The sequence below is a fragment of the Hemiscyllium ocellatum genome, chromosome 34, assembly GCF_020745735.1.
Source record: "Hemiscyllium ocellatum isolate sHemOce1 chromosome 34, sHemOce1.pat.X.cur, whole genome shotgun sequence".
Lineage (NCBI taxonomy): Eukaryota > Metazoa > Chordata > Chondrichthyes > Orectolobiformes > Hemiscylliidae > Hemiscyllium > Hemiscyllium ocellatum.
Genome location: NC_083434.1, coordinates 9,219,631 through 9,243,948, shown reverse-complemented (window position 1 = coordinate 9,243,948; position 24,318 = coordinate 9,219,631). Strand labels below are relative to the sequence as shown.

At 39.0% G+C, this 24,318-nt stretch overlaps 1 protein-coding gene across 2 annotated transcripts in view; it reads right to left on the bottom strand.

Annotated features, from left to right (window-relative positions):
- The window catches only part of LOC132832261 (partitioning defective 6 homolog gamma-like), a 51,655-nt gene that overhangs the window by 26,028 nt on the left and 1,309 nt on the right, over positions 1-24,318 (bottom strand). For both annotated transcript variants that reach the window (XM_060850099.1, XM_060850098.1), the window contains exon 2: positions 12,090-12,312. In XM_060850099.1, coding sequence (XP_060706082.1) covers positions 12,090-12,312 — 223 coding nt within the window. The remainder of the gene's footprint in view (positions 1-12,089; positions 12,313-24,318) is intronic.

Genomic DNA, 24,318 nt, shown 5'->3' with positions numbered 1-24,318 from the left:
TTACACATATGCATCATGAAGACAGAAACATTTTGGTCAACCACAAAGCAATATCAATTTCTAAATGTTTTACACCACTTCCATAGTAGAAATATACAGAAAATTAACCCTTCAGCTCATTAACTAGGAATACTGAAGCAAATCCACTTCAGAACAGAGCAAAAGTGAAGACCGCAGTTGCTGGAAATCAAGAGTCTAGATTAGATGGTGCTGGAAATGCACAGCAGGTCAGGTAGCATCCAAGGAGGAGGAAAATCGACGTTTCGAGCAAAAGCCCTTCATTAGGGCTGATGAAGGGCTTTTGCCTGAAACATCCATTTTACTGCTCCTCAGATGCTGCCTGATCTGCTGTGCTTTTCCAGCACCACTCTAATCTAGACCCCTAGTCCAGAACAGTTATGGACTGAGAAATGGACTAATAAAATGGTAACAGAAAGGAAATTCTAAAGTTAACTTTCTCTTAGAGTCAGATGTACAGCAGAGAAACAGACCCTTTGGTCCAACTTGTCTATGCTGTTCAGCTATCCTAAATTAATCTAGTCTCATTTGCCAGCAATTGGCCCATATCCCTCCAAACCCTTCCTATTCATATACCCATCCTAACGTCTTTTAAATATTGTAATTGTACCAGCCTCCATCACTTCCTCTGGCAGGTTATTCCATACATGTACCAGCCTCTGCATGAAAAGTTGTGTGTAAACCTGCCACTTCTCAGCTCAAAGGTCCATATGATCAAGATCCTGTTCTACTTCAAGGGAACCTACTTCAATATCCACTACACCCTCAATTTTGATGCCATCTGCAAACTTTGTAACCATATCTCCTGTGTTATATAAATAACGAAAAGCAGTGGATCCAAAACAGAGTACTGAAAATTCCCACCAACAACTTGCCAACCACTGGTGTTGAGCTCACTGGTCTTTAGTTCCCTGGTTTTACCTTTTAATCATCTTAAATAGTGGCACACCATGATAGCCAACCTCCAGTCTTCCGGCATCTCACGTGTGGCTATCGATGATACAAATTTCTCAACAAGGTGCCCAGCAATCACTTTGCTGGCTTCCCACAGAGTTCTAGCTCCTGGTGATTTTTACACCTTTATACACCTTAAGATATCCACCACCTCCCCCACTGTAGTATGGGCATTTTTCAAGACACCATCTATTTCCCCACGTTCTATATCTTCCATGTCCTTCTCCACAGTAAATGCTGATGAGAAATACCCATTTAGTAACTCTCCAGTCTCCTGAGATTCCACTCATAGACTGCCTTGCTGATCTTTGAGGGGTCTTATTCTCTCCCTAATTACCCTTTTGTCCTAAATGTATTTATAAAATCGCTTTGGACTCTCCTTAACCCTAGTTACCGAAGCTATCTCATATCCCATTTTTGCTCTCCTGATTTCAGTCTTAAGTATACTCCTACTGCCTTTATGCTCTAAGTATTCTGCTGTCTATACTTGACGTATGCTTCCTTCTTTTTCTTGACCAAAACATCAATTTCTCTAGCCATCCAGCATTCCCCACAGCTACCAGCCTTGCCTTTCACCCAAACAGGAACATACTGGCCTGGACTCTCGTTGTCTCATTTTTGAAGGCTTCCCATTTTCCAGCCGTCCCTTTACCTGCGAACATCCAGCCCCAATCAACTTTTGAATGTTCTTCTTTAATATAGCCAAAATTGGCCTTCCTTCAATTTAGAACTTTAACTTTTAGATCCAGTTTATCATTTTACATTACTATTTTAAAACTAATAGCATTATGGTCACTGACCTCAGAGTGCTCCCCCACTGACACCTCGGTCACTTGCCCTGCCTTATTTCCTAGGCGTAGGTCAGGTTTTGTCCCTTCTCTACTATGTACATCCACATTGAATCAGAAAATGTTCTTGTACACACTTAAATTTCTCTCCATCTACACTATGAACACGATAGCAATCCCACTTTATATCTGGAAAATTAAACACCCCTACCATTACAACCCTATTATTTTTACAGATAACTGAGATCTTCACACAAATTTGTTTCTCAATTTCCCACTGACTATTTGGGAGTATCAGTACAATCCCAATAAGGTGATCATCTCTTTCCTATTTCTCAGTTCCACTCAAATAACTTCCCTAGACATATTCGCTGGAATATCCTCCCTAAGTACAGGCAAAATGCTATCCCTATTCAAAAACACCACTCGTCCTCCTCTCATCTCCCTTTTGATCTTATAGCATCTATATCCTGGAACATTAGGCTGCCCGTCCTGTCCATCCCTCTGCTACATCTCTGTAATTGCTATGATATCCCAGTTCCATGTTCCTAACCATGTCCTGAGTTCACCTGCCTTTCCGGTTAGGCCTCTTGCAGTTTAATTTATTAATTCCACCTCATTCGCTGCTTTGTTTCTGCCTGCGCTGACTATTTGATTTGTTCCTTGACCCAACTGTACTTGTCTCTGGTTTGCTAATTCCGAAAACTACCAACATAGGCCTGTTCCGAACCGGGGAACCAACAACAACCGACCACAAACTGCAGAGCTAAGAATCAACAATCTTTGATCCAACAGATACCACAAGGCCTCAGACACATCCTGAGGTGAAAACTAGTCTGCAAAACCACCAGAAATTAAGGAAAACCAAGTACTTACTCAGTAGACTCAATACGCATCCTACTGCAACAGCGGACTCAATCCAGACCGAAGGTCTACGCAGTCCAAAGTCTTCGTTCAGGCACCAGGTATGGCAAGCAGGAACAGCTAGATGTACTTCAAAATTGCATTTTCCCCTGTGGTGAGCTTAAAACCCCAAGACCCCTACTGCCTTCCTCATTTCACATTCTCTAAGTCCACGATCTCGAACTAGGGACCTGGGGGTGATTCAAACCATCTAGAAGTAGCAAATTACTGATCGCAAACCAGACCCCTACAGAATCACGGCAGGACACTTGCATAAGGAATGTTATGTGATACAGGGTGTTTCAGAAGCAAAGCATCTTATTGAGAAGATGATCTTCTACGTATTTAAAAAAGTAAATGTATCAAAGAAATGGGTCCTCAATCTCTTACGAGGTGAGCGTTTGAGGAAGCAGCAGCCCAGTAGACTGACTGCAAGGAACGTAAGTGCGCCGTAGAGAAGGCGATCTGGCTCCTCTGCCTTTAGCGATACGTCTGCATACTGGATTAGAAAGTCAAGGAATTGAAGGCAGAGTTAAGAGAGGCAGAGGCAGGTTCTAGCATGAGGATCAGGGAAGGAGAAATGCTGTACGTAGATCTGCAGCGAGAGAAGTGGCAACAGTGGAAAAATATAGAAACCAGATAGATATCTGCAGTGTCAGGTCACAGAAGCCAAGAGTAATAAACAGGCCCTAAAGGAGGAGAAGAGCTATCTGGGAAATTAAGTTAAAGTGCAAAAGGCGAAGTTAAGAGACATGCAGGCAGCCTAGAAGATAACCTAGAATGAAGGGTATCAGAGGAGCGAGCACGGTCCCTGCCAGGAGCAGATCCCACAAGCTGAGCCTAGCTCTGTCCCAGGCCGTGGGCCTGGTTTGCCAGAAAGCCCAGGTGTGACCCAGGCAGGCTAGAGCAACAGGGTGATGCAGGAACGGATGACTGGGCAACCAGGGTTGCTTGGTCACCTGTGGTCCTGGAGGGAGGCCCGGTGCCACAGCAGAAAGAGTGAATAGACTGCAAGGCAAGGGGAAGTCTAGGTCACCACATGTGGCACTGCAAGTAGGTCCAGTTAGGCAACAGGTGAAGTACCTTCTAGTTTTGGACTCACTTATCCTGGGAAGGAGATTTTGGCTATTACTTTATCTATACCTCTCACAATTTTACAAACCTCTAACAGGTCACCTTCAGCCTCCTACACTCCAGGGGAAAAATGTCTCACCTTACCCAGCCTCTCCTTGTAACTGAAAACTTCCAGTCTTGGTAACATCCTTGTAAATCATTTTTGCATCCTATCCAGTTTAGTAACATCCTTCCAATAGCAGGGTGACCAGAATTGTACACAGCACTCCAAATGTGGCCTTACCAATGTCGTGAACAGCTGTAATGACGTCCCAACTCCTGTATTCAGTGCTCTGACCAATGAAGGTAAGCATGCCAAATGCCTTCTTTATCACCCTGCCCTATGATGCCACATTCAAGGAACTATGAACCCTGCACCCCTTGGTCCCTCTGTTTGACAACACTCCTCAGGGTCCTACCATTAACTGTAAATCTTGTCCTGTTTTGTCTTACCAAAATGCAACACCTCACATATATTTAAACTCCATCTGCCACTCCTCAGCTCGTTGACCATCTGATGAAGTTTTCACTGTAATCTCAAATAACTTCCTTTACTGTTCACTATACCATCAATTTTAGTGTAATCCGCAGACTTAATAATCATACCTCCTATATTCTACACCATTTATATAAATGACAAACAATAGTGGACCTAGCATCAATTCTTGCTGCATATTGCTGGTAACAGACTGCAGTTAGAAAATCACCCTCTACCTCCTACCATCAAGTCAATTTTATATCCAATTGGCAAGATCTGTGTGGATCCCATATGATCTAACCTTACTAGTCAGTCTACCATAGGGAACCTTGTCAAAGGCCTTGCTAAACTCCACATTAGTCTTCTACTGTTCTAGAGAATGAGGATCTATTATAGTTTTGAAATGGTTTTTACGTACACAGATATATTTTCTGTCACTGTCATACCTTTTACAGAGTGCTTTTGTTGCTCATTTTCCAATATTCAAATTCAACATGGCATTTGCATCTTAGCAAATAAAACTTTGCATATCATTGAAATAAAAAGCTTACACGAACATGTATAGGAGATACTAATCAAAAACCTAGAATAGGTGGTTCTGGGATAATACGCATTTTGGCAGCATGATTTGGCTATATTGTCGCTGAAGAATTAGGAAATTGCATTTTCGAGAACGCTTACCTCCATTGGCAATAGCGCAATTCCAGCTGGGATCAGTTCACATGCTTCGTACTGCGCAATGTCCACAAAATCACTGCTGTTCTTCGCATTCTGATAACTGTGCCTTCCTGTGCATGCACTGGTGTCCGCACTGTTCTGCACGTGCACGATGTCAGCTCTGGTTTTTGTGCTGTCCTGCACATGTGCGATGTCAGCGCCAGTCTTCGTGCTGTTTTACGCATGCGCTGATGTCAGCTGACAACAGAGCAGCTTTCTGAGAGGGGTACTGCACAGGGAGCAACTTTCTTACATTTCTTAAATGTACTGTGTTAAATTTGCTTTTGTTTCATTAATAAATATGATTTCAGCCTTCATTCAGGCTGTGCTATACCTTGTGTTTGACGTATGGGTGATTTTTGAGGGATTGTGAATGATATTTTTTGCTGGTTTGCCCCCAAGACCACTTTTCCCATATTAAGCGATTTTCTATTAAGCAAGGATTCACTGGAACGCAACTACAGTGTTATATGGTAACTGGAAAGAGAACAAGCAATTTAAGATTTATAAAACTGTTGACAGAAAATAGGAATGGAATGCTGGAAAAAGAAATTAGAATGCTTAAGTGCTTATTTTTGACCAGTACAGATTCGATGGACCAAAGCTCTTTTTTCTGTGTTGCAGACCTCTACAGGTCTACACAGACTCTACAGAAATCAAAACCATCTGCAACTCCTTCAATTTTTTTTTAACAGTGTACTTATGTGTGAAATATTCATCCATGGAATTATTTTCACTTTTCGCAATTGTAAGGAATTTTGACCACTTGATCAATGCATCACTAAAAATTAATAAACCTACCAATACAAATGAAAAATATTCAAAATGGGATTTGAATATGTATTTGCCAATAAACCAGGAAAGACTTTTTAAATATCTTGTAAGTCTCAGAACGTTAATCAAAAATCTCCAATCTTCATCTATACATAATAACTATTTCAGTTTGGGCAATACTTTCTTGCAAATGATAATGATCACCAGATGGAGAAATTAATTGCATTCTTTGCAATGTTGGTCCGTACAACTATGGTCTAAATTGGTCCATACAACCTACAGTCATACTTAAAACGTACCAACTGATAGTGAATAATCAAAGATAATTGCAAAGTTGAAAAGGAAATTAAAACAATATTATTTTCCATGCTTACCAAAGTTAGATCCTGATCTTCTTCAACATTCTATTTAATTATTACTTCTGAATTTTTCTACCTAATTGGTTCAAATGCCATTCGATCCTATAAATCCATGTTACACTTGTCAGCTGGACACATTGCTTATCTCATCAAGGTGATGAAAAATATGATGTTCAAGAGGGTACCATAAGTAAATGACTTAAATGTCATTAGTAAATGTTGCCTTGACGTAATATTGGTAAAGCACTACTCTTTGCAATGCAGAAGAGGCGCAATATTCAGCTAGTTTTCATTTAAATTCATAAACATTAACTTAATTTCTAACTGCTGAATCTAGTCAGAGACATGGAATATTCCTCTCGTAACCTCACAGTTTTAAGATGAAAACTGATAGTATGCCACAAAGTAAACTTGTCAATTTCCTCATTACTGCTGGATTAATTATCCTACAATTTTTAGGAATGCGTCCCAATGTTTGAACTTCAGAATCATGTTCGATATCCTCTAAACTATTATACCTCTTATATTCTGAGTTTCATACACCAAGCAATATTAAATGTGTAAATGCTTAAACACACATTAAACTCTTCCATTATTTAAAAGAGATGTTAACTAATTTAAATACTCCCACAATATATTTCACAGTAATTTCCAGGGTATAGTTTATAAATGATTTGGTCAAATAGGGAAAGTTATTACATTTGTGCAGAACTACAGAACGAAGAAAGATAGTTCACTTCAAAATTGGGGATGCAACAAATGCAGAATAAAGATGAGCATTCCAAGTATGTAGCCTTTTTGCTTCTGAACATAGTGTGACGATGCTGTCATTTTAAAAAGGGTTATTTTGCTCTTGGTTTTTTCAAGAGAGGTCATAAAGTCAGAGGTGTGCTGAAGTGTTTAGTTTATCAATGACAGGGGAGTGGCCAGTTCTCCCAGTTCAGGTCTTTTCTAGTTTGGTTTAGTTGTGGCAGTCAAGATGCTGGAAGGCTACAAGCTTCAATGAAGATTCCTGACTGACTTTTCTCTCTGAAATCTCTTTGGAAGTTGCTCCCTCCTGCCCGTAAGAATCTGTGTTACAATTTACCTTTTTGGCGAGGGGAAGGGGTTTATGGGATGTTGCTGGATTGGAACAGCTCCTTTGTTAAGTTGCTGTATCGAGTTGGTTAAGTTTTCCAATTGTTAAGTTATCTAAAATTCCGTTTTCTTTTATTCATGTTTCAACTGTAGTGTTTAAATAAATCTGTTTTGCTTAAAGCCAAGTGGTTTGACCAGCTGCATCACATCTGGAATGTCCACTTCTTTAAAGAAAGAAAAAGTTAGGGTCTAGGCTACCTGCTTAAGATATTTTGAGGGGGTCTGGCCTGGTCCCTAAAAATGGCACAAAACTGCTGGAAACCATGTTAAAGAAAGGGGAAAGATAGTTCTACTGCATCTACCAACACATTTACTGAATCCAGCTGCTTTTCTTATTTGACCAGATCAGCAAAGAAACAGCACTGGTTGCTCACATCATTGTTATTTGCCCAGAGTTTTCGTGAATATTCCAATAATTTCCTTCTCATCAGGCGTTCCTTCCAGCATAACACATTCAAGGAATCTGTGGTCTCTGGAAGCAAAAGAGGCTGTTCAAGCTAGTTTAGACCAGGGAATTCCTAAAAGCGATGCAAAGTATATATTAGAAGTATAAAGCAAGGATTATAAATTAAATTTGAATGATGAACAGAAAGTAAAATGAAGACAGGCAAATACAGATGAAATTAAGGGAGAGATAAAAGTCATAGACAGGGAAGGCTCATTTTCTATCCCTAATTCTGTATTTCTAATTTTCTTGAATATAAAACACCACACTTGGTTAAAATATTTTTCTAAGCCAAGCAGGTGGTTCAGGTATAATTACCACTATTCACATTTACTCAAGAATACACTATCCCTAAATATTCACTCATCTTCTGCACAATCATCAAGAACAGTAAGTGCACCACTGTAGTCGTTTAATTGGACATCACAGGGAGAACTGCAATAGTACATTCTGTTATTTTATAAGGTATCTGACATCAACTTGGAAATTTGCAGGTCCATCTGTGTGTGTATGGACATGTGAAGTTGCGATCTGATTTACTCCAGTAAAGCGAAGTTGTTACTACAAAAACAAAACCAACCCAGTGTGTATGCATAGCTGTTTACGATAGCAACATAATAGCAGCAGAATGGATGCAATGATCTGTTACCAAGGCTGAAGATTTCCTACGATTGGATGGTAATGACATGTACAATTAACAAGGTACCAGGTAAGTCATAATATCGTGATAGGTTTACATGGATTCGAAAAGGACATTAACTTTGAAGAACTTCACAAGTTTTTATCATAAAACACAGTGGTTTTAAGGATCTACAAAACTAAGTAAATTTTTCAACTGGTTTTTGAGGAGTGCAATTCAAACTCTGCCTGGAACCTCAAATGTGGCGAAGCAGTAATTATGTTGGTCTACCAATTAAACAATGTAGGTATATGCATAGAAGCAGGAAATTTCCAAACAGGTGGCACAACATTATTTAAAGGGGCTATGCACTTAAACATATTATCCATGCACTCCAAAAATAATTAAAGAAAATGTTCCTACCAATCACCTTGCCTAATATTAGGCTAAATGTTTAAAGAGTGCTGGATTCTGCTGCAAATTTAACCCCACAATTATGACTAGATAGCCTACCAAGGATAATCAGGCTACATTCACATCTCTTCTTTGAAGATGGATAGCCTATATTAGTGGATTCAAGGGAAAACAGAAAATCTGTACAGAAACATTTGATGTCTCTATGACTTCAATTTTCACATTATCTTTGATTGTTAAACATGATGATAGAATTTGAAGATCATTTTGCTTTGGGGCATCACGGCAGCACAGTAGTTAGCACTGCTGCCTCACAGCGCCAGAGACCTGGGTTCAATTCCCGCCTCAGGCAATTGTCTGTGTGGAGTTTGCACATTCTCCCGTGTCTGCGTGGGTTTCCTCCCACAGCCCAAAAATGTGCGGGTTAGGTGAACTGGCCATGCTAAATTGCCCGTAATGTTAGGTGAATGTAGGGGAATGGGTCTGGGTGGATTGCTCTTCGGAGGGTCGGTGTGGATTTGTTGGGCTGAACGGCCTTTTTCCACACTGTTTGAAAAATGCTCTGGATTACCTCAACAAGAATCCTTTACTTTTGGAAGAAGTCGAGGTTTCAAATGTTGATTAAATGCCAACATCAATTGGTACCTTAAAAAGTACGGAATCAAAAATGAATATCTTGTAAGGATGGTAAGAACTAAATGAGAGATAACTGATGATGATAAGACTGAATGAATGACATCACGCAAGCGGGCATCCTTTAATATACATCCATGGAATATCTATGGTAGAAAGCAAATGATCTAAGTTCTATTCTAGGGCAACAAATGCTCTCACGATTCACAGTTCAGTAGAAACTAGAAGATCTTAAGATTAGAAAAAGTTTTGGATCCACCCAGTTCAACCTCCTAATGTACAAACAAATGGTAGCTTTTATTTCAAGATACTTGTACACTTTGATAATGACTAGATCTTAGCTTCCCCAAACACCAAATAGTGACCATCTTTTCAGTGGAGTATTTCTTTCTTATGCTCTATTTGAAAATCATTCATTTTTAGCACCTACTTATCTCACGTTATTTTGTATACAAAGTTTAAACAGACCCAAATGATCTTGCATCGATTTGATATTCATTAACTTGAATGTGTCCATCAGTTTTCTTCTTCAACAATAGACTTTGTTCTGACAGACAACACGTTATAAGATTCACATACCTTATTCATCTTAGCTATATCTATCCTGTACTAAAGGTTCAGGACTGTATATAAACCTGCATTTGTAAACTAATTGATATTGTATACAATGGCAACAAAACTGCCTTCGATATTCATTCCATAACAAACAACTACTTTGCCTGTTTGGTTCCAAGGTTTCTATCCTGCTTTATCTTGTTACTGTTTCCTGCTGAATTCTATAACCGCCTTATCATTAGACAATCTTCAGTGCATACTGTTATACTTATCTAGGTTGAGGTGCATTGGCTGCTTGATCACCTCCATAAGTCAGTCAGTCAGTCAGTCAGCCTGCTCAAGTGAGAATCTATTCAAAGTTATTCTAATCAGGCCATGGAATTAAATTTGGTAGGCGCTCCTTGTCATCTACTGTTGAGCTCCTCTCCAGTAATAATGGAAGCACAGTTGTTATCACATTCACTTAGTTCAATCAAGATCATTTATCTAAATATAATAGTATGCTAATTTGTATGGTGGGGGGGGGGGGGGGGGGGGAAGAGGGGGAGCATGGTACATGACAAACTGGTGTACCTTTCAACTGATGATGTATGTTTACTATGTCAAACAACTTATAGCACATCATATTTCTTTTGAATGGAACTGTATTTTGTTAAACTATCATGCTAATGTTGTGAAGGTGAGTTTAAAACTAGAATGGTAAAGGGGTAGGAACCAAAGCAGAGTGACAAGGGAAAGAGAAACAAGGATGGCAATAAAATACAAAATGGTAAGACAGTGTAATCAAGGGCGAGAGGCAAATAGTGCCATAATACAAGGAAAAGTCAAGATGATGAAAAATGCCAAAACGGTAACCCTAAAGGTTTTGTATCAAAGCAGTTGAAATAAGGTACACAAACTGACAACACAAATCGAGCTAAATGGATATGCTCTCATAGCCATTACAAAGACGACATGGTTCCAAGAAAGTCAAACGGGGACCTTAAAACTCAGGGATATCTAACCTTTCAGAGACAGTCGATGGGTGGCACTGTTAGGAAGAGATGAAATGAGGACAGTTGTGAGGGATTATCCAGGCTTGGATGATGTAAAGTCCATTTGGGTGGAGGTAAATAACCCCATTTCAATTCCCCCAACCATTCATTTTCCGATATGACCATCCTTGGCCTCCTCCACTGCCAAAACAAACCGTAGCTCCTGTTGGAGAAACAGCACCTTATATTCCAAGAGGGCACCCTACTGCCTGGAATACTCAACATTGAGTTCTCCAATTTCAAATAACCTCCATCCCCATCTCCTTCTCCCTTCCAAGCCCGTCCCCGTCCCTTCCACTGCTCCCTACCACCAACTGGGTTCATTCCTTCCATTGACCAACTAGGTCATACCCTCTACCAGTCTTCACCTATCCCACTTCACCACCCTGTCTCCCCCCCCCCCTTCTTTATCTGCAGCTTCCCACACCCATCTTCAGTCCTGAAAAAGGGTTACACCCGAAACACCGGCTTCTCCACCTCCTGATGCTGCCTAGCTTGCTATGATCCTATTGAATAGCAGAGCAGGTCTCAGGGCCAAACGGTCTACTACTATTCCTATTTCTTATGGTATCCAGAATAAGATATTCTTATTCTATTTATGCAATCAGATCTGAATATTCACCGTTTGTCCTAATTTTTAGTCATATGTTAATTAGGACTCAGGTCCAACAGAAATGACAGATATTTTATAAAAAAGGATTTTCAGGACTTTTTGAGTTTGCAATATCTATGCTGGCAGCTTACAAGATTGCAACTCTCATTAAAACTTAAGTAACTCAAGACTTAAAATAGAAAAAAAAGTTCATTGGCATAGTATACCTAATTTATACCACTTTGTCATTTCATGAGGAAACCGAAACCTACTGTGCATTTTTTGATTGATAGTTGAACAATTAAATTAACTGGATCAAGTATTTGCAACATGAAAAAATATACTTTCTAGTTAATTCATCTGTCACATGAAACAAGTTTCAATACAAAAAGTGGATGAGTTATTTAAAAAACTGAAAGAACATGAGAGATCACAGACAACAGGAGTGAGAATGTTGGAATTAAATAACGGGGAATAAAAATTCAAATTAGATTAGGCCAAAGCACCTAATGTGTTCCACAACTTATTTTCTGATGATAATCTTTTAAAGCCATACCTTTTCGTTGTACAAAAATCCTTAGCAATGGATTTGCCATGGAAATGGCTTTGCAGAAGTTGTCATCATTGTTGATTGGCAGCAGGTCACCATGGACATCAGCATATCCAATTAATATATCCATGTTCAAAATGTTATGTGTATGAATAATTAGGCTGTAGAATTCAGCAAACTTTCCAGGTTTATAGCGGCTGAGGGAAAATCTTCGAAATTCTGCCCCAAACTTATTAAAAACAAAAAAAAAGTATTAGTAACTCCTCTAGAGCATATTAACATTACAAAAAGAATTTTTAAAAAACATACAATATATTGGTAATACTTATAAAGTATAGAATAATCAGTTACATGAAACTAACATTTATCCACTCTCTAGAGAAACTCCAATAGGCTGGAGTTTCTGGAAGTAGCAGACCTGTCAGGATCTCTTCTGAAGATTGGATATGATTACCAACTGAAGGCAAGTTGATAAGGGAAGGGGGAAAGAAATTAAAAAAGGGCACAATGTGCTAAGTACGGGTTTGAAACATTTTGAAGTAAAGCATCTTCAGGATAATAGTGAATGAATAAATATAGCAAGTCAATGGTTCTGACAAAGACAACCAAATCTCAACAGTTCTACATTTATCACCTGAACACAAATTACGTAACTGTTTTGGTTTCCAGGTATGATAAATCAGACATTAAATATTTAATACAGAACATTTATATGTTTATATTTATATTTTGTCTTATTTTCTGCATATTATTTTTCCACCATTTTTAAATTAATGGCCCAGTGCTTCACCTGAAAAGTTAACCAAGAGAAGTCCTAATAATGCTGAAAAAAGGCATTTGTCAAAACTTTTCATCGTTCTCACTAGGACAATTCACAATAATACCAATAAAAGGGAAAACAAAAATTTGAACTGTATGAGAGGAAAGTGCTGATTGGTTGGTAAGTGGATTCTAATTGTAGAGATAAGCCATGGAGAATGCAATGGTTAGTGATGCTTGACTATTAACTGTCATGCTTTGTTTAGACTTCAAACCAAAGAGATTACTTGATTTTTAAGAGCAGTGCCCTGACCAATGCATCAGCAAATAGTCGTCACGTATTCTATTGAATTGAAATAGGTGCAGTGCATGTATGTTCTGCAAAGAACAGCGCCTTGTGTATTAATGTATGTAGCTTCCTGTGCATGCAACTGTACCACACTGCAATCCTGACTGACAACTCTAAATTGGTCAATGTAATTCTTTACACAATGGATAAATCAGCAAATGTCACCAAATTACAGAATCATTTCTATTTTTTGTCGCTGTGAATTTTGCAAGCATAGGCTAGTTGGGTATGGTATGATCAGTATATTATTTCGTACAGCACAAGGGATATTCTGTTTGATACAATCTGCCAGTCTTTGGGACTTACAAAACACATACCTGGTATCATACTGGCATTATCCGAAGGAAGACTTTGATGCATCCTACTTCATCAAACTTCCATGGTAAGCAAATGACTTGGGCCCTATTTACAATTTCGCCAACAAGGGGAATACAGTATTGAATTTCTGCACCAGTGTGATATCAAGAACCCATCCTTCTAGCTGTTCTAAAGTGCTGACCATTCACAACCAGCTTGTTGAAAGAGTTGAATCAGAGTCAAGAAGTTTCAGTTAGAAGTGCTTTTAGCAAAAAATAAATGTGGAAAGAACTGTGGGATTACATGAAACATGATAAGACTGGGAACAACTGGACAACACAATCAAAGATAAATGTGACATTGGTTGGATACAACCAATATTGGTTGTACAGTAGGAAATGAGTAATCTAATACAAATGTGGTCAACATGTGACCTGTAGAGTAGAAAAGCTAGAAACTGGTGGCTATTTTCAGAGATTAATCTTAAGCCTTTTAAGGCAGACTATCCTTATGTTCACTTAAATAGATGATCACAATCTGTACCTGGGGTTCCTGGTGGTTTATCAAATTGAACCATAACAGAATCTGGCAAAGATGGCAGGATCCTGTACCACATCCCCGAGACCAGGACTGCATTCAGTTGAATATATTATAGGGCAGCCAAGTGGCATTAGCCTGGCATGGGCAACTGAACAAAGACTCAGGACAGGTGATCACAGGTGAGGAAGTAGAACTGTGCTACTGGGATGGGACAGCCAAATCTGCACAGATAGCTTCTTGAGGTCTGACCTATTAGTGGAACAAGTCAGCCGAAAACCGCACCGAGTGGGAAACTTAGAACATGCAGGGCTGAAGAATGTCTTATGAAAATACACTTTTCGGAAAATAGAAAACAAAAGGTAAAGTTTGAAATAGAATTTGTTAAAGATAAAGGCCACATTCAGGAACATGCTATTTGGAGTTTAACACGGGCCACATGTTTTGTATTTTCTGCTTCCTTTTATGGAAAGCAGCTTGCAGCACACAACAAGTTCTTGTCAAGGTCAAGGGACATAAAAAGTAATGAATGAACATACAACATGCACATACAGAAGTAGTTTCTATGGCAAACAAGTTTAGAAGAGGTAATTTAAAATAAAAGGAAACTTGTTAGCTTGACACTTGTTCAATAATTTTGAAATATCTAAAGGAATTTAGCAAGTTACTTTTGAAAAACTGAGATAGCCAAACAAAGATTGAACATTCAAGAGATGTTAGTGCCTGAAATCATACAAATGTTTTAAAAATATTGAACAATCATTTTACTAGACAGTAAAGATTTGCCAAGATTCATGAATGCGAGAATAGTGCAATGTCAATGTTAAAAGATTTTTTAAAAATAAGTTTTGTTATGAGAATTGGAATAACTTATTAAAGTGTAAGTTGATTGAATATATCAATCTGGGAAAGTCCAGATGAGATCGGTATACATATTTTAGAGTTTAGACTGGAACAACTGAATATTTGTAAACTATAACAGGAATAAAAAGGAACATATTTAAAAAAACTGTAGGATCTTAAATCCATTCAATTCTGTATTTAAAGGTGGAAGTGAGGAATGGGGTGGAATACAATTAATATTCATCGAGAAGCTTCCTGGATGTAGAAAACAGCCTACAGTCCAACCACTGATTAGTAACAGAGACATATCTAATGTGATTAAGGAAAGACACTGAGACCACAAATAATTGACTCAACGTGTCCAGCTTTAAGTCCAGAACCAAATAGACCAGTGTGGTTACAGAATGTTAAAGTTTCATATGGTAAAATACACCACAAGCATCTACTCATCATTCTAAACATCTCCAACATTGGTTGCCTAAGATACAGTCTCAAGCAACTTTAGTAAAGCAAGTGGTCTAATGGTGGGGAATAGCCAATGGCTGCACTGCCTGTCCGGGGGTAAGGTCAACTGAAATTGAGTCTGGTCAATTAACTGCACAACCCTTCCTTTGATCGTCCCTTCCTGAGACACTCCTTGGTCTATCTACTACCACTCCTAATCCAACAATGCATCCCAACAAAACTATCCCCAATCATCTACCAATTTACCTTCCACACCCAACCCACCTATTCACCATCACTCATTCATTCATGCTGGTCCCTAGTGAATCCCCTCCCATGTTCCAGCACTGCAATAAAGCTCTTTGCAGAAATGTACACTACACATGTCTAAAAAAGCTGGGTTTGGAAGACTGGGCCAGAAACATGGAATAGCATCATAGTGGAAGGAAGGCCCGACAGAGTGATAATCCAACCATGATTAACGCCTCATGGAAGATCCAAGCCAATATATTTTGAAAGTCAATGTCCACACCAGATGTTAATTCAGAACAGAATTCACACGAAAAATTTAAAATGTAATTTGTGTTACTTTGTATTCTCATGTCTGATAGGAGGCAAAGACATTATCCTACATATACCCAGAGTTTTGGATTTGTACAGCATGGAAACAGACCCTTTGGTCCAAATCATCCATGTTGATCAAATATACTAAATTAATCTAGTCCCATTTGTCAGCATTTGGCTCAGATCCATCTAAACCGTTTCTATTCATGTACTCATCCAGACGCATTTTAACAGTTGTAACTGTAAAAGCTTCAACCAATTCTTCTGCCACCGCCCACTGTATGAAAAGTTGCCCTTCAGACCCCTTTTAAATCTTTGCCCTCTCACCTTAAACTTATGCTGTCTAGTTTTGAATTCCTCAGCCTGGGGAAGAGACCCTGACTATTCACCCTACTCATGATTTTATAAACCTCTAAGGTAACCCAACAGCCTTCAATGCTCCAAGGAAAATAACTTATGTCTACTCCGTCTTTCCCTATAGCTCAAATCCTCCCACTCTGGCAACATCCTTGTAAATATTTTCTGAACTCTCAAGTTTAACAATATGTCTTTCTTTTTCCAGGGAGACCAGAACTGAAAGCAGAATTCTAAAAGTGGCCCAAATAATGTCCTGTACAGCTGCAATATGACCTCCCAACTCCTATACTCAAAGAACTGACCAATAACGGTAAGCGTTCAAAAGCTTTCTTCACTCCTCTGTTTACCTATGATTCTACTTTCAAGGAACTATGAACCTATACCACAAGGTCTTTTTGTCTGGCAACACTCCAAGACCCTACCTTTAAGTATTAAGTGCTGCCACAAGTTGCCTTACCAAAATGCAATATCTCATATTTATCTAAAATTAACTCCATCTGCCACTCCTCAGCCCACCTGATCAAGGTCCCATTGTATTCTGAGATAACTAGGAGAAAGTGAGGTCTGCAGATGCTGGAGATCAGAGCTGAAAATGTGTTGCTGGAAAAGCGCAGGTCAGGCAGCATCCAAGGAACAGGAGATTCAACGTTTCGGGCATAAGCCCTTCTTCAGGAATCAGATAACCTTCATTATCCACTACACCACCAATTTTGGTGTCATCTGCAAACTTACCAATCATACCTCCTTTATTCATTTCCAAATCATTTATTTAAAATGACAAAAAGCAGGGAACCCAGCACAGATCCTTGCGGCACACTGCTAATCATAGACCTCACCTACATAGGGGTAGTGAGTTTCTGCTCCATTGTATCATTACTGGAATTACTCATCCGTAAGCAACTTTGATTTTAATACTGCAAAGAACAAAGACTTTGGTTTCAGTTTGTGGGACTTTTTACGTTATTCTGAATTGGCAGATGTTTGAACTGAAAGATGACACTGAACTCAGTCACATTCTGTACTTAAGCTCCAATGTACCGATGAACACACAGAAAATGATAAACATAATAAATTTTTATTTCAAAATTTTGAACAGAAACTGTATGTAAATTTGTCACAATAGAATTAGTCTCCCAATGATGAGAAAGTTTTTTTTTAAAAACTGCAGCAAGTCTTATTTGCATCTTGACAAGTTTGTGGAGGCAGTTTAATGTCATTTTCCCATCTGTAAGCGTGCTGCACTAGAATTGTCTAGCTCTACGTAGCAACCCACAAGCTCATTTCTACTCATAAGAATTTTAAGGCATTTTACTGAATACTAAGTAGTAGTTAAAATATGGAAAATAACTTATTTATACTGGTTCCGTTAACTTCAAATGGTCAAACTGGAAGAGAATTGCAAGAGCTACAAAGGATAACTAGAAATATTACCTTTTTGCGATTATTAGAAATGGCTGAGTTAAAGAAAGAGGTTTTCTTTACAAGCTAAAAAAAACAGAACTAGTTTCTTGAAAGAAACATGTTCAGAACAGATAAAAACATTAGTGACTGGAACACCAGTGCAACTTACCAAAAATATAAGGATCATTTTAGTTTGGCATCTCAAGCTGGTTAAGATTACTGAGAGCTACAAATTCTTGAAATGCAGCATAAATGAGTTAAGCAGTTTACCTCAGTTATTTTATTGCACTGCTTAATAATGGAGCCATTTTTGATGATTCAGACCTCCTTTTATACTGCCTGAACTGCACATCCATCAATGTCATTTATTGTATCCGTTGTTCCTGATGCAGTCTCCTTTACATTGGGGACACTGGACACCTTCTCGTAGAGCGTTTTAGGGAACATTTCCGGGACACCCGCACCAATCAACCCCACCGCCCCATGGCCCAACATTTCAACTCCCCTTCCCATTTTGCCGAGGACATGCAGGTCCTGGGCCTCCTCCACTGCCACTCCCTCACCACCCGATACCCGGAGGAAGAACGCCTCATCTTCCTCCTTGGCAACCCCAAGGCAACAATGTGGACTTCACCAGTTTCCTCATTTCCCCTTCCCCCACCTTACCCCAGTTCCAACCTTCCAGCTCAGCACCATCCTCATGACCTGTCCTACCTGCCAATCTTCCTTCCCATCTATCACTTCACCCTCCTCTCGGACCTTCATCCCCATCTCCATCCACCTATTGTACTCTTGGCTACCTTCGCCCCAGCCTCACCCTCTTCCCATTTATCTCTCCACCCCGGAGGCTCTCTGCCTTCATTCCTGATGAAGAGCTTTTGCCCGAAACATCGATTTTCCTGCTCCTCAGATGTTGCTTGACCTGTTATGCTTTTCCAGCCCCACTCAAATCGAGGTTCTAAGAGAGTACAGTATTAAGAATGGATAACTTAAATCCAGATTAAATACATCAGTTTTAAATATTAGTGTGAATTTTTGGGATTTTCATAGACAACACTACTCGAGGAGTTGGTAGTTCAGCATAACAATGCCCATACAAAGAGAACATATACAGTATAATAAAGCTCTGAAAGTTTAAGTTTGTAAAGCAGTTTTGGGAACACAGAGATGCCTGCGATCTTCCTTTTAATTACACCTGCATGTAAGAAAATTCCTGAGGATCATCACTGGACTTGTAACATTAACTCTGCTTTCTCTCTATAGATGCTGCCAGACCTAAGTGTTTCCAGCAATTTATATTTTTGAAACAAAACTGTGGCCTCCTTTGGAAGTAACAGCATATCAGAGGTAGATGGAAAAGGCAAAGAAAGACCGAAACCTCAACTGTCTGCTGTATCTTTTCCTTTGTGGCAGAACTTATCACAGATCACATTTCAATCACCTTGTATCCATCAGAACCCAACTGAACATTCCAGATGACGCACATGGCAAGCTTTGCCTCAACGACGAAATTACAAGCACTAACTAAATTAACACGAGAGAACACTCAATACTGGAAATTGTATAATTCTCTCCAGATTGCTACAATTAATAGTACACTGTTTTGTTACTGCAGTTGCAATCTGAAATCAGTAGCTACAGAATATACCCTCAGCAGGAACTACAAGTGCACTTTTTCTGTAGTGTCTATTCTGCGTCAGTCTATGCCAATGCAACCTTCTCCTTGGCTCAAGATTAATTTGAAGCTTCAAAAACATATTGAAAATCTCTCAAGGTACAATATGACGACACTGGAACAGTAGAGTCATAAAGATGTACAGCACAGAAAGAGACCTTTTGGTCCAACTCATCCACGCCAATCAGATATCTTAATTTAATCTAGCCCCATTTGCCAGCACTTGGCTCACATCCCTCTAAACCCTTTCCTATTCAATTCATGATTAAAGTAAAAATAGTTTAAAATGGCTAACAAGGAACAGAATAATTTACGACTACAAGCCATGTGCATTGATTCCCAATGCCTTAATACCATAGTAAAATCTAAAATATATATGGCAGAATTTGCTCAAAGGAGTTGAACAACCTAATAATATTTGTAAGTGTTGAGAACTACCTGACTAACTGCAGGCAGATAGTCATTGTTTAGGTACACATCCTACCAAGAACGACATCCCAGAAAATAAGGGTCATCACTTGAGACTAGGTAGAGCATTCATCCTATCCATGCCCCTCATGATTTTATAAACCTCTGTAACGTCACCCCTTAACCTCCAATGCTCCGGGGAAAATATCCCCAGCTATTCAGCCTCTTCCCACAGCTCAAACCCTCTCACCCTGGCAAAATCCTTGTCAATCTTTTCTGAACCCTTTCAAATTTCACTACATCCTTCCTATAGCAGGGAGACCAGAATTGCATGCAGTATTTCAAAAGTCCTATACAGCTGCAACATGAACTTCCAACTCCTATACTCAATGCATTAACTAATCAAGGCAAGCATACCAAATGCCTTCTTCACTATCCTGTCTACCTAGGACTCCACTATCAAGGAACTACGTGCCTGCACTCTAAGGTCTCTTTGTTCAGGAACACTCGCTAGGATCTTACCATTAAGTGCAGAAGTCCTGCCATGATTTGTCTTTCCAAAGTGCAGCACCTCACATTTATCTAAATTAATAGATAAATGCGACTCCTTGATCAAGATCCCGTTGTACTCAGAGGGAACCTTCTTTGCTGTCCACTATAACACCAATTGTGGTGTCATCTGCAAACTTAGTAACCATACCTCCGATGTTCGCATCTAAATCATTTATATAAATAAAAAAAAGTGGACCTAAAAGGAAGTGTTGAAAATTTACAGAGTGTTGATCATTTAACAATTAAAGATTATCTAATGCAAAATAAACATTCTCCCACCTTAAATAGAGAGCTCCAATTCAAGTGATGTTCCTCTTCCTGCACCATAATCAAGATGAAATAGGATCATAGAAGACTGGACCAACCACTCAGTTTTCAGCATGGATAAGCTAAATACAATTTTGCAAGGGATAACTCGAGAAGGTAGCTTACACTGTGGTACTGAACTGTGTTAAGCATCGTATGATGTGATTGAGAAGCTCCACTCTGGCACAGCAATCACTGCTGGACTTGTTGCAAAGGAAAAAATGGACTGAGATAACTCGCTGTCCTGATTTCTCTGGGCTAGTTGAGTTTTTTTTGTTTCTGTTCTCTCTTCAAAGTGCCTGAAGGTCACATATCTTGCTAGCAGGTGTCTCTGTAGCAGATATGGGCACCCAGGAGGTCGTGACTCAATGACCAATTAACCCTACAGGAAGCTTCTTGGGTTGAACACACATGAACAATAATTTTTGCATGTTATTATCTGTACTGAACATTACTTGCCAAAAGCTGTTTTGTGGTGTTACTGATGATGTGGTGGAATCCACCCTGCAGCTTAAATAGAACAGATTCCACAATGCCACAACTCAATTTAGCCCTTGGGCAGATTCCTGAAATTTATTTGAACATATTTGTAACTAAGAATCCTGAATCAACTTGTGCTTTCCATCGAATGGTTCTGGCAGACTGCAGATAGGAAGGAAAATACAAAATACAGCATGCACTGTGACATTAGTATTTGATACTTCTGTCCATCAATTGCACATTGGAAAGTAACCTCAAATATTCACAAAAACTTACACTGATAGTGCATTTCATTTGGTAAAACATCTTATGGCACTTTACAGTACTGTTATCAAACAAAACTTGACATAATGCAATGAAGTATCAGGATAGGTGACCAAAAATTAGTAAAGTAGTAAGTTAAAGATGTAGAGACAAAGCAGTAAAGGGGAGAAATTCCAGAAATTAGGGTCTGGGCACCTAAGAACATGGTCAGCACTGATTAAAATCCAAAATGCGCAAGACGTTAGAACGGGAGGAATACAGAGATCCAAAATAAAGACAAAACTTTGGGATTTTCTTTTAAAAATTGAGGCATAGCCAGACTGAGAGGTAATGTAACTCAGCGAATTAGAATGGGGCAGCAAATCTTTGGATTTCCACTTTATAGGGTATAAAAACTTGAAGACGGCCAAGACATCATTATATATGAAGGAAATCAAAGGAAACGCATTGGTTTTTCAAAGTAATTACAGGAAATGTATGCTTATCTAGTATTGGCTATTAAACAAACAGTACAAACAGTCAAGAGTTGATACAGGTGATGACAAGGAAGAATTTATGTCATTGGCAAAAATGCATATCTGACACTGTGTTTTAGAAACAGCATGTAGGTGGGGAAAAAAGGAAGCAAAATGGACAGACTATTTGGTATTCTAGCAGCAACAGTCTGGGAGCACAAAGATAAGCTATTGTAGGGGTTACAATCTGGATGGATTGAAATAAAACCAATCAAGGGCATTCCTATTCAACTGAATGACATAAGAAGCATTGAAAAATGATGCAGTTGATCATTTCAAAGGGTAAAAGCATGGCAAAAGGAATGAGACAGTCACCTTTACCTTTGCTAAAACCACTTTGTGGTATGGCAAGTGTGAGGACCTGACTGGATGAATTCAAACATCTGAAAAAAGTCAAAAATCACAACACCAGGTTATAGTCCAACAGGTTTAACTGGAAGCACTAGCTTTCAAAGCCCTGCTCCTTCATCAGGTGGTCGTCACCTGATGAAGGAACAGCGCTCCGAAAGCTAGTGCTTCCAATTAAACCTATTGGACTATAACCTGGTGTTGTGTGAATTTTAAACTTTGTACACCCCAGTCCAACACCAGCATCTCCAAATCATGAAAAAAGTCAGGTAATGATGAGCTGCCTTATGTAGAAAGAGAAAGGCAGCAAGTTGTCAACAATTTGTTAAGTTTGCTACTGGTCTCATCATTCATATTCTTGCTGTCAGCTGTCCTTTCATTCAAAGATGATATCTATTCAGGGTTTCTGCCATGAATTTGTTATGACTCTACAGGCCAATTCTTGACCTGCAAATCTGTAGATACACAGTGCAAAACATCCTAAACAGATCTGCAGTGCAGGATTTGCTTTTTTTCCCTTCTCTGCTGCCACTCTGCTTCAGTATTAAGGCATTTGGATTTAAGCTTAATAGATATTATGTCGTCATTTTGAATGACTGGAAATAAGCTCCTTCTAGTTATTAAGATCGATGTTGTTGCATTTAAAGGAAAGCTTTATACTGTTTTTGTGGTGTTTCCATTACTGTCCCATAGAAAACTATGAGGGTTGAAAAACAGAATTGAATGAGAGATGTTTTTTGGACATCAAAAAAGTGTTTCCACTCCATCATTGTTGATTTTACAGGAATTTACCTGAATATTTGCAGAATTGTCTTTCAATCATTTGTGTAGCAATCTTCCCATTGGATCAAAGGATGTGACCCAGGCACTGATCTAGGAATTTCTCCAATGTTCCTATGTGTCAATGATACACAATCCCGATTTCACTGTATTACAGGAGTGTAAGAACAACAACTGAACTGTACGCTATGTGTTTTGTTGGAAAAAAGCTCTGTGACCAAATACATTTGCCATGGCACATAGAAGGCTGAACTGGTATAGTTAATTCTATGCTAAATCTCATCAATTGTGGCCTTGCAAAAGAGATGGTTGTAAATGTACAGAATGTGCAAGGATGCATTCCAGTCTCTCCTCTTCAACATATATGAAAGTTGGAATAGTTGACTTACCACATCAGGATTGCTATGACTTTTTGTTTCAGCAACATTCAAGATTAGACTGAAGTGCGTGTATGAATTGAAGAGTGATATGCAAATCTGGTATATTATGAGAAATGACAGTCCAGTTTTCTGCAAACTGTAAGTTATGTTCATGGTAGTCCATTTAGCTGTGACTTGGATTAAGGGATTTTCTATCTATAGTGCTTAATATTCACACAAGGTGGCAGCTGATCTTCGACGAGGGGTATTGCCACTGTTAAAGACTGAAAACCATGGGGACACTATCATATGCCCTTGCTTGACAATGGGCCAGTTTGCCAAGACTGTTGCAGTCATATCACTATGAAGCAATTGCAGGATTGCAAAGAAGTTTCATGGATTTCAAAATCTTTGGAGGATCATATACAGCACCTTGTAATTTACTTAATCAAGTGCTTGGATGAATATAATGTAGAGTTCCTGATAATGTTCTTGACATTTTGTTACTGGACAAATTAAAAGCAAAGACCAGAAATTTCTGTCAAGATCTAAAACCACAGGAAATAAGACAATTCTGGTAAATGCAACAAGATGGTCCCTGTTTATCCAAGAGGAAAACAGCTCAATAGTTTTCACAGCAGAAATCATCCCCCTTCTGGAAGATAGTTACAATGGTCTCTTTTCTGGATTCTGGAGGATGGCATGGGGGAGATAACCTGGACAGTATCATCTGACAGGTAAAGAGTTGTAGTAAATGTTCTTTCCTGCAATTGCATTCCTTTGAAGGGACTCCATCCTGGAATGAAAGAAATCTTGTCCATGTGACCTTGGTCTAGAGACGCCCTGGTGGCTTCAAAAGATCATTAAATGTAACGATGGCCAGCATACTATCAGATTTAATGGCTCTCTCTTCTCACCATTTGCCCCTTTGTTCTCCAGATTTGTCTTTGGGATTCAGCCTCAAGCTGTTGGAATGCTGTCTTTTTGAGTTTGGATG